Source organism: Rhinolophus ferrumequinum, chromosome 3 (assembly GCF_004115265.2).
Source record: "Rhinolophus ferrumequinum isolate MPI-CBG mRhiFer1 chromosome 3, mRhiFer1_v1.p, whole genome shotgun sequence".
NCBI lineage: Eukaryota > Metazoa > Chordata > Mammalia > Chiroptera > Rhinolophidae > Rhinolophus > Rhinolophus ferrumequinum.
Window position 1 is genome coordinate 7,379,601 of NC_046286.1, and position 12,591 is coordinate 7,392,191.

Consider the following 12,591-nt stretch of genomic DNA (forward strand, 5'->3'; position numbering starts at 1 on the left):
AATTCTATCAGTTCTCCTTCAGCATCTCTCCTCAAACTCACCCTTTCTTCTCCATTTTCCTAGCCACTGCTCTGGTCCAGCCATGCCTCCCTCATACTCTTTCCTCTTCCAAACCTCCTGTCACACAGCTGCACCTTTCTAACGCGTTGTTCTGGCCACATCCGTCTTCTGCCCTGAAACTCCGGTGGCCCTCCATTGCTTTTAGCATCAAGTCTGTAGTCTGACCTTGTCCTTCAGGAGGTGATGTAACTCAGGACTTTTGGGCTTGACACGGGGTCCTCAGGTCTGGCTGATACCCAAGCAGGACTTCCCAGAGCTCTCTGTGACCTGTTTGGGCCGGGGGGGATGAGACGGGGCTCTTCCTGAAGCAGAATGTCTTTGAGAAACAGAAGCCTTCCAGGAATTCTTTGGCTCTGACTTGGAATAATGGAATGTTAGAACTGAAAGGCAGCTCGGGAAGCCCTGCTCTTGACTGATGAAGAAACGGAGCCCCAGGAAGAGAAATCAGTTAAGTTTCACGAAGAACGCATAGAACCTAACAGGAAGGTCTGTTAAGGAGCATCTCTAGCACCAGTTAAGTTGTAAAGCTTCTTGGAACTTCACCAGTTACGACACCAAATAGTCAATCTTATTTCCTGCTTTTCCCAGTCATGGACATTCTGCTTTAGGCAAGCATTGCCTTTTGTTTCTTTCTCTCTCCTTTCCCAGGTTCTCGTTTCTTGAAAACCTTCCCTGATTTGTTCCCCTCACTTCAGCTTCCTTTTATGACTTAGGATTTCAGTCTCCCCAGCTCATTTGCTTATTTACAGTGGTTTGCTTTTTAATACGTGGGATGTTTTTTTCCTCTGATCACCCTGACCCAGCTGTTAGCCCCATGGCAGGGCCTGCATCTAGGTCTCTTGCATCCCTCACCTGGGTCGTGGTACAGGGCACGTGCTGCCATAGCAGGGCCGCTGAGCTGGCTGACGGGCTGGTCATCGGTCGGGTTCTAGAGGCCAGAGGCTGTGGTTTCTGCCCCTGTCTGCCTGAGCCTTGATGTTTCTGCCCTCACACATACCTGGTAAATAACGGCGTAGTTCTCTAGGGTAGTGGGTTTTTGAGTGTACATACCTTTATTCTTTGAATTATATAAGTAATACTTATTACAAAAGTTTAAACAATTCACAAAAATAAAAAGTAAAAATCCTCCCCTTTCCTTAAATTCTATGTCCCAGAAATAATCATTGTTAATAGTTATTCTTTCAAAAATTGTAGTGAATAATTCCCACATGCCAGGTGCTGTTGTAAGCACTTTTATTTTCTCATTTTATCCTCTCCCAAACCTTCCAAGGTATGAGTGATTATCTCCATTTTGTAGATTAGGAAATTGAGGAGGATAGTGATTTTAAAAAAATCCTGTTAAGTATTATCTGAAGGGCTGTCATGTAGAGCAGGGATCAGGTTTGTTTGGGGTGTTCTAGAGTATCACCCAAACACCAACGTGTGGGAGTGAGGAGGGAGCTGGTGTCTGCTGACTGTGGCGAAGCACTTTCTGGTGAATGCCTTAGTACGTCCGCGGGCAAGGCGGCCCTGAGTGGAGCTGGGGAGCCTCTCACTGGCAGGCGTAAGTCCCTGCTGGCTGCCATCTGTCAGGGATGCTGAAGAGGAAATCCTCACCAGCAGGAAGGTGGCCAAGGTGACCCCCAGTCTGGCTCCTTCTCCGATGAGTCGTAGTGAACCTTATATCGCCTGCTTTGTGGCTAGAGCAGCCCCATGAAGGAAGAAAGGCACCTGGGACCTCACTATGGGATGTGAAAGTAGTTGTGTGCGCAGGCTGGGGTTACCATGTGGTGCTGCGGTGAGATAAACATATAGGACAACCAGAAGCCGGGTTGCCCCTCTGGCTGGTTTCCCCGGGGGAAGGAGGTGGAAAGAAAAGGAAACAGCCCTTTTGGCTCGTGATTTTTCAAGGCCTGATCCCCTAGGTTGTGACCCCAGGGCCAATGACACTTCCTGTTTCAGAGCAGGTACACAGTCACTTCCGGAGGTACGAGGTCGAATACCTACAGTTTGCCTTTCGATGGATGAACAACCTGCTGATGCGGGAGCTTCCCCTCCGCTGCACCATCCGCCTGTGGGACACGTACCAGGTATGAAGAGACCCTGCCCTCTGCACGCCAGGCTGCCCGTGCGCCCATTTCCTGCCCTGCGATGCAGTGCGGCTGCTCAGAAGTCCCCCCACCTCCTGTCTAATGCTGTGTTTGCCTCAGCTTCCTGGGCAGAGCCTCTGCTGTGCAGGCCTCTGTTTGCCCAGCCGTGAAAGTGGGGCTGTGCAGCTTTCCCACCTTGCAGAAGGATTGGAACTAAGAGGACTAGAGCCAGCTCCTTGGCAGGGCTTGGAGCCCTCACTCTGCTTTTTTGCCTTCCCAGTCTGAACCAGAAGGCTTCTCCCACTTTCATCTCTACGTGTGTGCGGCTTTCTTGATCAAGTGGAGGAAAGAGATCTTGGATGAGGAGGATTTCCAGGTGAGTGGGCAGGAGCTCCGCCAGAGCTGGGGATGGGCAGCAGAGTGACTTATCCCACTGGTGGGGCCGCACAGGCAGAAGGTGCCACAGGAGGGGCGGCTGAGTGACGTATCCCATTGGTGGGGCCGCACAGGCAGAAGGTGCCACAGGAGGGGCGGCTGAGTGACGTATCCCATTGGTGGGGCCACACAGGCAGAAGGTGCCACAGCAGGCACCTGGCTAGGAGGAGAGAAGGAGAAAAGGTGTTCGGAAGAAGCTGCCACTCCCAGTTGGCAGGCAGTCACTGGGGCCCAGAGCTCTTCAATCTGAGAGGGTTTTAGTGCCAGAAAGGCTGCAGAAATGGCAGGCAGGCCTAATTCATTCTCGGACGAGCCTTTGTTGGATGCTTGCAAGATGCTCGGTATTAATGACAGCATAGGATATTTTGGAAAGTAAAACAGGCGATGTCTCCGTTCTCATGGAGCTTCCATACTGGTTGGGAGGAGACTTACAATAAACAAAAGCACATTTAAAAGAATGTTAGAAGGTGATAAAAAAATGTTTTTAATGTAGAGCAGGATAAAGGAATTGTTAGATGGTAGGGAAAAGACAGGTTGCAATTTCAAATAAAGTAGTCAGGATAGGCTCACTGAGAAGGTAACATTTGAGCAAAGGCTTAGGGAAGGTGAGGGAGCCAGCCATGTGGATGTCTGGGGGAAGAACGTCCAGGCAGAGGGGACAGCCAGTGCAAACGCCGTAAAGCAGCAGTGTGATGGAACCCCGTGCAGCCTGGAGCAGAGTGGTCCAGGGGAAGAGCAGGAAGAGGTGAGGCCAGAGAAGTGACAAGGGACCCAGACCACAGAGGACTTTGTAGAGGACTTTAAGGACTGTGGCTTTTACTCTGAGTGGAAGGGGATCCCTAAGTGGGTCTTGAGCAGACGAGGGACACAGCCTGACTTACATTTTCAAAGGATCACTCGGGCTTCTGTGTGGACTATAGGTGTGGGCAGGGTGGAAGCAGGAGACCACCCAGGAGGCTGTCGTTGTCCTCTAGGTGAGGCATGAGGGAGGCTTGGACCTGGACGGTGGCAGTGGAATATGACAGGTGGCCAGATCTCGGATGTAAGTAGAGGCAACAGGAATTCCTGATGACTTGGGTGTAAAGTATGATAGAAAGGGATGAGTCAGCATGACTTTGCAGTTTCCGAGAAGGCTTTAGGAGGAGCAGGTTTCTGGAGAAAGAGCTGGAGTTCAGTTTTGAGTGTGTTGAGTTTTAACTGCCATTAGACATCCAAATGGAGATGTAGGCAGGTAAGTCTTACGACTCTGGAGTTGGAAAGAGAGAGGTCTGGACTGGACAGTCAGTTGGGAGCCTTTGGCTAGATGGTCCTTACAGCCAGGATGGTGGCTGAGACCCCTAAGAAATGGAGTGAGGACACAGGAGAGATGAGGACCAGCCCTGAGCCCTGGCACATGCCTGCACGAAGGAGCCGGGAGAAGAGGTGGGAGGAGCACAGGAGGCGGAGGGGAGCAGTGAGAGTGCAGCGTCCTGCGAGCCTTGGCTGGGGCGTGAAGAACACGGAAGGAGAGCAGCTGTTAGGTGATGGCGTGCCAGGCAGGTGCTCCAGGAGCCCTGGGGATGGGAACTGGAGGGTGAGGAGAGCGATTGCCAGGCTCTAGTCTGCAGAGAGAAAGGCCTGAGGTTGTTCATGGCCGTCGTCTCTGGGGCAGTGGGGGCTTTTGTTTTCCTGCTTGGTACATTCTGAACGGGGGGCTATTGTTTGTTTGTTTTAAATGGGCATATATTTCTTTTCAAAGCAGGGGCAAGAGAGGCAGAGAAGGCTGCATGTTTTTCTAAGTTCTAACTAATAAGTGTTCTCGAGAGCAGCAGCGTCTCCACGTGATCTCTGAGCAGTTCCACTCCGTGTTGGGTGTTAGGTGGTGGCTGAAAGCGGAAGCCTGTTCAGCGGCTCGATGGAGAGTCAGGACCTGCCTTGCCCAAGTAAGGGCTTTGGAAGAAAAAGGAAAGAGTGGGCTTCTGTGAGTAGAGGCTGGCTGTGGTGCCAAGGCCGCAGGCAGCTGATGAAGAGCCACGGCTGCTGCCAACAAGCAGCGTATGTGACGTCCTAGGATGAAGGAGCACATGGGGCTGCAATGGCCGCGTGCCGGCGGAGCTACCAGTTTTGATAAATGTGGTTGAGGATACGGAGAGCGTGGAATGTGATTTAGTTATCATGAGCCAGGCTCAGAGGGCCTTGTCACGTGTGATAACAGTGCTTCCCGGATTAACTCAGGGAGTGTGGAGGTGATTTTTGGAATGGCTTTTAGCAGTTTATAGTCTTGACAGCCTAGGACAACAGTCTGTGACTTTAAAATTGCGTTAGACGTAGAAATGTCCTTTACTGGGTAGCATATTCGGTTATCTGGTGGATCTGAGGTCTTTTTACAATAACCCACAGAATAACAAGTGGGTTTTCTGTCGGCTGCTGTGCTAGCACCTCAGTTAGTCCTCCTGACAAAGGAGCCTCGCCTCTTTCTTTTAGACAAAATAGAATGGGCAGTGAAACTGATAATCTGCAAAGTTCTCCCAGCCCCACAGTTCTATAATTCTGTGAAGAATGAAAGAAAACAAATGTGTCTGGCTGTGTTAGGATAGTCAGGAGATGTCCTGTAGGAGACAGAAGCGTGGCCCAGGTGTGAGGAACGAGGCACAAGAGCCTTGTCTGAGAGGGTGGGACACTGGCCCATGACCTCTGCAGAGAAAAGGGCCGCCTGTCCTTAAATCACTGCAAAGGAAGCTCTGTCAATGAATACGGGTATCCCAGAGAGTCAAACAGGCGTAGCCTGGGAGAAAGAAGTTTGGGGCTAAAAGCTGCAGTGACTCAAAGGAAAACCACGTGAAGTAGCTGCAGAGATGAAAGTTAGATTTGTGGCAGTTTCAGCAGACTAGCCATGTGTCACCCTTACAAAGCAGGGAAGAAGAACCCGCTGCAAGGGAGCCAGTGCAGGGTGTCGGGAAGCAGCGAGCCTCCTCCTAAAGTTGCGGACTATGCAGAATAGTGCGGTGGTAAGCCACGGTCTCTGGGGCCAGTCTGCCTGGGGTCAAATCCTAGCTCTGCCACTTTTCTGGGTGTGCACCCTTAAGAAGTAAATTGGCTCTCTATGCCTCAGTCTTCTTACCTGTGAAATGGGCATAAGAATCCCTGCCTCCTAGGGCTATTATGAGAATTGTACAAATTAATACACATGAAGTGGCTAGCATCATGTACTGTGCATATAGCCATCAAAACAGTGAGCTTATTATCATTAGTTTTGCTCCCTGCAATATACTCCTCAGTCTGGGAAGCAGTCAAGTGAAGACAGAGCTTTAGAAACCCGTCTGGGCGGTTTTTTACTTACCTGAGCAAACCATGCTCGACTCATCCTGGGTGAAACTGCCAAGCTGGGAGAACAAATGGGGCTGGACAGGAGGTGTCAGAGGGTGCCAGGGGCAAAGGGCAGTGCCCAGCTGTGGCGAAAGCCTCCAGAAGGACAGACGCTTGCCTCTTCTGGCCCAGCAGTTGCCTGGAGTCACGCTGCCTGGGAGAGGGGGCCAAAAACAGACAGTGGGAGGATCACCTTCAGTTTCCTTCCTTCCTGAAACCTGAGCAAGGGAACTGGAGGCATGTCTGTGCACGGGCGCTGTGATGTCAGGAAGCCGTGGTCCTCTGGGCCACGGGCTGCTGGAAATGACAGCCCCCAGCAGAGCTGGGCCAAGCCTCCCGTGGTAGAGGAGACCTCGGTAATGCTAGCCCGTAGCCTGCGCTGGAATGATAGGATAATTATGGTAATGATAGGTTGCATTGTATGAAATTGTTTTTACAGGTCAAAATGGTCAAATATTGGCAATTTCGTAAGTTCAATATAATAATAACTAATTCTTAGCACTTTTGATATTCCGAGCACTATTCTAAATGCTTCCCTGTGTTAATTCATTTAATCCTTGAACAGTCCAACAAGGGAGGTCATAGTTACGACCCCCATTTTACAAATGGGGAAACTGAGTCACAGCACAATTACGTAACTAGGCCGAGGTCACCCAGGCAATAAGTGGTAGAGACTTGGAATCCATGCTTACACAGTGGCTTCTCACAGGCAGGGATCTACTTCCTCCTCTTCCTCTTCCCAAGACTTCCCCTGCCCCCCTCCACTCTTGCCCTGTCATTGACAATTGCTAGCAGGCTTTCTTCTCACAAAGTAAATGTTTACAAAAAATTGGTGGTTTTGAAACTGGAAAAGAAATCCTCCGAAGTCCTGCCATTGATCTCCCACCATTCTGGCTTCTGGGTTTTTCTCCTCTCACTGCCAGGAGGCCCTGCGCCATCCTGACACCCTTTCGTGCTCTCCTTCCCAGGGGGCTGGAAACCTCACACGTGTGTCTGTGGGAAGGAGGTGCTCTAATGACCACAAGTTACTGGGCACGAGTGCAGGTGGCCGGAGCAGAGAGGGCCTCTGGGCCTTGGTCTTGAAGCCTCAAGCACGTCCCCCAGCCGTGAGGGAGCTCCTGGGCCTCAGAACGACCTGCCCACGACGGGCAGCGGGTCAGACTCAGCAGGGGCCAGGGATGCGGGATTCTACCGCAACGAGGTTTTTAAAGGGGTTTGTGTGTATGTGTGTCTCTCTCTCTTTACTTTTCATTTTGAAATAATTTTACACTTACAAAAATATTGCAAATATAGTACAGAATTCCCCACCCTTATCAAGTGGATATTACATCTTACACACCATGCCACAATTAATCGGCCAGGAAACTCACGTTGACAATTAATCCGCCAGGAAGCTCATGTTGATAAAATGCTATTAATCTATAGACCTTATTTGAATTTTACCGGTTTTTCCATTTATGTTCTTTTTCTGGACCAGGGTACGAATCTGGGATAGTTCCTCAAATCTTTCCTTGTCTTCCGTGACAACATTTTCAAATGTTTTGAAGAGCACTGGTTAGTTATTTTATAGAATGTCCCTTAATGGAGGGCTGTTTGGCATTTTCTCGTGATGAAATGGAGGGTCATGCCTTTCAGAGAAGAAACCACAGAGGTGGCGTGCCCCTCGCAGGACGTCCTGTCACGTGGTGCCTGGTGTTGGCACGTCTCGTGACTGCTGCCCTTGATCACGTGGTGCATGGTGGGTCTACCAGGCTTCTCCACTTTTTTAAAGTTACTATTTTCCCCTTGGTAATTAATAAGTATCTACTGGGGAGACACTTTAATACTATGTAATTACTCTGTTTATCATCGTTCTTTTTTACCCTCTAACATCTGTTTATGGTTCTTGCCTGTAACAATCATTACTGTGATGTTAGCCTAGTGGTGATTTTCTATTTTCATCATTTCTTCTATACTTATTAATTGGCATTCTACTCTAAGGGAGAGCTGTCCCTTCTCTCCCATTTCTTATTCAAATATTTATTTATATCAGTGTAACATTCATGGGTGTTTATTTTACTTTATGGATTTCCCAATTGTCATTATTTATTTTGCTGGTCCTGTTGTCCCAGCTTTGGCCCTGGGGTGCACCTTCAGGTTGGTTCTGGTACCTTTTCAGCCCCATCATTTTTAAGCATTTTCTTTCTGGCACCACAAGATGTTCCAGGCTTATCTTGTATTTTCTTTGCCCCAGTCTTGGACTCAACTGTTTCTCCAGGGAGCCCTGGTTAACTAAGCTAGTTTTTTGCCACTAAAAATTATTTAGATGTGTCATGATAACTTTGGAAATAAGATGGAAGGAAAGCATTTATGTGAAGTTCAAGAACAGGCAAAACTAGTTGATGGTTGATTGAGGTCAGTGGTTGGTGGGGAGTGTTGACTGGGGAGGAGCATGAGACTTCTGGGGCCAGACGTGTTCTTCACCTTGATCCAGGTGGTTTTGTGTATACGGAGGGTGTCAAAAAAATGTATGCACATTGTAAGAAAGGAAAACTATTAAAATTGTAATACTCAATGTATACCAATAACAAAAGATGAATACAAGTCACGTTTGACTTCTGCATTTACAAGAGCTGCTCAGAGTGGTTTCCATCAGCGTCCAGACACTTCTGATGACGGTGAACTACTGCTTGAGCAACGCTAACCAAAGTGTCCACTTTTATACATTTGTTGACACCCCTGGTATATATCAAGCCATCCAGCTGTACACAAGATTTGTGTAGTTACTGTAAGCAAGTTATATCACATTTTAAAAGTTAAAAAAAAGACTACAGGGGAGCGCATGGTAGGAAAAGGGCACATGGTTCAGTGTGTCGTGAGGCCACCATTGAAGGGTTGGGAGGAAAGTAAATGGGTAAGTGGTGGAGGAAAATGCAGCAACACTAAAATCTACCCACCACACAGACTGTTGACCGTGTGAAAATTGCCCAAATCGAAATGGACGAAAGCTTCCTTTCTCACAGGGGAAGGCTGAAGAGTGAATGATGGTACTTAAATCTTGGTACCAAGTGAGGATCTTGATATTGGCAGCTGGGAGACTTGAAGAAAACAGTGTAACCAGTAGGATGCAGGGCTGACAAGTCACAGAACTCATCAGATGCGAGGTGGTGGCTGTCCAAGGGGTTGTGCAGCACTGAGTGTGTTGGGGTGTGAGTGGTGACGGTGGGAAACCCTCCTGGTTAAAGGGAAGCTTTAGTGGTGGTCAGACAGGCTGACATTGGCCTTGGACATGAGATCCTAATTCGTAACCAGCGGGGCCTCCACGTGCAGTTGTGAACTGCGGGGGGAGGGAGTGGGGGCTTCTCTCCCCCAGCTGTGAGACTGAGGAGGCCTGTACCTGCCCAAGGGGGCCTGTCAGGCTGTTACAGGTCCTGGAAGAAGGAAGGAAGCAAAAGGGACTCCAGGGAAATGGGCTGCACCTGTGACAGCTGTCCCCGCTCTGATGTGAGGCTGCACGGAGAGCAGGCCCTTCTCAGCACTTGCCCGGGGCCTGCCCTGCGCTGGGTTCTTCTCCCTGATGGGGAGGTAGAGGAGAGGCCGCTGCAGCCAGCCACGCAGAGGTCTGCCCAAGGGGTTCCCGGCAGAGGAACAGCCAGAGCAAAGGCCTGCAGGGGTGAGAGGTTGAGGTGCTGGGGAAGGGAGGAGGCAGAGGGAAGGCAGGGTGGCTGGAGTGTCAGGAGGTGAGGGGACAGCGCTGGCGAAGACCGTGGGAGGGAGGTGGGGCTGGATTCCACAGCAGGGAAACTTGGACCCCCTTCCTGTGTCACATCCACAGCCAGCCCTGAAGCCTGGCCCTGTAACGTCTGGGCCTTGACCTGCACCGCCAGCTCTTTGGAGATGGGATGGGGAGGGATGCCTTGGTCCCACCCCAAAAGCCAGCCGAGTCCCAGGGATGTGCAGTCCGTTGTTAAATAACCAAATCATAGCAGCAGGAGTGCACTTGCCAGCTTCTGCCCTTGGGCCGAGGCTGAGCCTGGAACGTTAGTGGGACTGGGAAAGCCGCAGAGTTAGGTCCTGGAAACATGTTCTTCTTCCTGATACCCAGGGTACAGTACACCATTGGGGCAGGTGTGGGCGTCAGACTTTGGGGGAGACTTCCCCGTGTCACACCCAGGACAGGAAATCTGGGGGATTTCTGTGAGTGTGGCAGACCCCTGGGTTAGTGTGCCACCACGTAACAACCAAACAAGAGGACCTGCTGGCAGGGAGAAAGAAAACATCTCCAAAAGTCAGAAATTCAGTGTATTTTAGAAGAATATGAGCTGCTGTGCCAAATTGCCCAGGTTCAGGGGGGCGAGCCCGGGTTCAGGTGGGTGAGCCCGGGTTCAGGGGAATGAGCCCGAGATCACAGTGGCTAAAACCTTCTGCCCACATTCGCACTGCTGCATGGCGCCCCTTATTGGCCTGTCCACGAAGGTTGTCAAGGCCCATCAAGGTTAAGTCTGTGATCCCTCTCCCAGTGTTTTAAGATGCACATTGTGTTACCAAAGAGAGGGCCCTTCTCTGGGAGATGTCTGGGCTTGGCTCTCACACTGGGGGTCGAACCTGAGAGGAGAACTGGGAAACTTAGCCACTCTGTTACCAAAGGATGGGCCCTCCTTAACACGGTGTCCAGGTTGTTGGCGTCTCGAGCAAAGAATTGAACGAGACACAGAGGTGAAGCGGTGAGAGGAAGGTTTATTAGAACAGATAGTCACTCCAAAGAATTAGCGGGCGGAGCACCGAGAAAAGCGGCTCAAGGCTCAGGGCTCAAGGTGGCGTTATTAGTAGGAGAAAAAGTGCACTCCAAAGGGTTTGCAGCAGCCCTCGCAAAGGCAAGGCTCAAGGGGGGCGGGGGGGCTCAAGGCTAACGCTCAAGAGGCAGCAGCTCCTGGGAGCCTGAGGGTTTTATCTTTTTCTCTGGGATGGGCTGTTCCCCTCTGGGAGCCAGACGGCTTGATTGACACCTGTGATTGACAAGGGACATTATCTCACCCTCTTAGACTGCGCATGTCCCTTCCCAGAGTTCAGTCTGTTATAATGATATTAATGAACGCCTGGGCCTATGTATGATAATATAATGATGGTATAATGCGGCCAGGGTGAGATGGAGGTCGCTATAGCCCTTTATGGCACTGGACCGGTCTAATTCATTGTCTTTTAGTTTCCTCACAGTGGCTACTGGTTAGGGCAGATATGGGAAGAATTTGGGAGGTCCGGTCTCCAGGCGGTGCTCCCCGTAAATTGTGTTGGATGTGAAGGAATGCAGAGACCCCATTACCTGTCTCTAACTACCTGCCTTGTTTTCCCTGAGAGACGTGATCCCCATAAATCTCTGTGGGGAGTTGAGGGACAAGAGGTCTCTTCTTCTGTATCTGCTTCAAGCCGAGAAGAGGAGTAGAGCTGTCCCTACCTAATGGGGATTCACAAAACTCTCGCCCTATCTGTTCTTAAATAAAGAAGAGGGGGTCTCATATCTGCCTTGGTCAGGGTAAACTGGAAGCCTCGCTGGAGCATAATTCGTATCCCAATGGCCCCTAGATGAGGAGAAACAGATGTTAGTTCATAAATTAAAAGCACTGGCTCCAGGATTATGACTTGAAGCCCAGTTATCTTGATTTCACCCAGGGTTAGGTCTGGACTGGCCTGGAGGAGTGTTAAAACCCATTTGGTCTCTGGGATGCCATCTTTATCCAAGAGTTAGGTCTGGAATGGTCTGGGGGAATGTTGGGCTGCAATGATTATAGCTCACAGGCTTTTAAGGAGTTATTAAGCAGGGTGAGAGACATTCTGTGATTTAGGCTAGGAGCAATCCTTAGTTTAGGATTTAGAAACTGATTAGAAGAGTGATTAAGACCAGGGGCTAAGGAGCTAAGAAACTAGGGAAAAGGAGACTTACAATTTCTATAGTGAGGGGGCTTAAACCTTCTATAGTGAGGGAGCTCTCCCAGGTCAGTTCCAGCAGGGACCCAGGCCTCAGAGAATGCAATGAATGAGCAGCTTACGGGGAAAGGGGGGGTGGCAGCTGCTCTGAGAACGGCCATCTCCCCGAGGTTGCAAACCACTGCCTATCGGCCCGCTCCTGGGCCTGGCCTTTAGTCCCCAGCCCAGCCAGGGCTCGTGGCTTTGTTTTCTTGAATCACTGATACTTTGCATTTTGTAATAAATATTTTTTTGAAGAAAATTTGTGCAGAATAAAGTAGCCCACAGGAAACCTGGACACTTACTTGACGATAACAATGTGTCTAGGAAAAGTGTGTGCCCGAGTTAGGACAGCACCCGAGCAAATAAATGCCTGGTCACACTAGAGTCTAAGAAGTCATCTCGGGGCAGCATCTGTGGGAGCCCAGAAGAGCATGGGACCCCCAGAGATGTCGGGGCAGGTGCCAACAAGGCCTCGAGTGTCTTAGCCGATTTCCAGGGGACTCCAAGGACCAGCAGTCACAATTCCTTTTAGGACATAAAATGGGAACCGCAAGGAAGTCATGGGGACCAGCTGATGACTCTAAACCAGAGTAGCAGCTGGTCTCAGAATCCTTTGCTTTCATCTTACGGAAGAAAATCTTAGAGAGATTCCTACTCTGAAAATATCTTTTGTAGGAGAGGAGACAGATCAGAATCATTAAATGAAACAGTGCTAAGCCCGTGGGACGTTCCAGGCCTA

The 12,591-nt window shown here is 50.0% G+C and overlaps 1 protein-coding gene across 5 annotated transcripts in view; it reads left to right on the top strand.

Moving 5' to 3' along the window:
• LOC117020381 (TBC1 domain family member 22B) overlaps positions 1–12,591 on the top strand; it is a 65,932-nt gene that overhangs the window by 43,982 nt on the left and 9,359 nt on the right. For 4 of the 5 annotated variants that reach the window (XM_033102827.1, XM_033102825.1, XM_033102826.1 and 1 more), the window contains 2 exons: positions 2,002–2,129; positions 2,410–2,505. In XM_033102827.1, coding sequence (XP_032958718.1) covers positions 2,002–2,129; positions 2,410–2,505 — 224 coding nt within the window. The remainder of the gene's footprint in view (positions 1–2,001; positions 2,130–2,409; positions 2,506–12,591) is intronic. The other variant, XR_004422684.1, reaches the window with a different exon arrangement.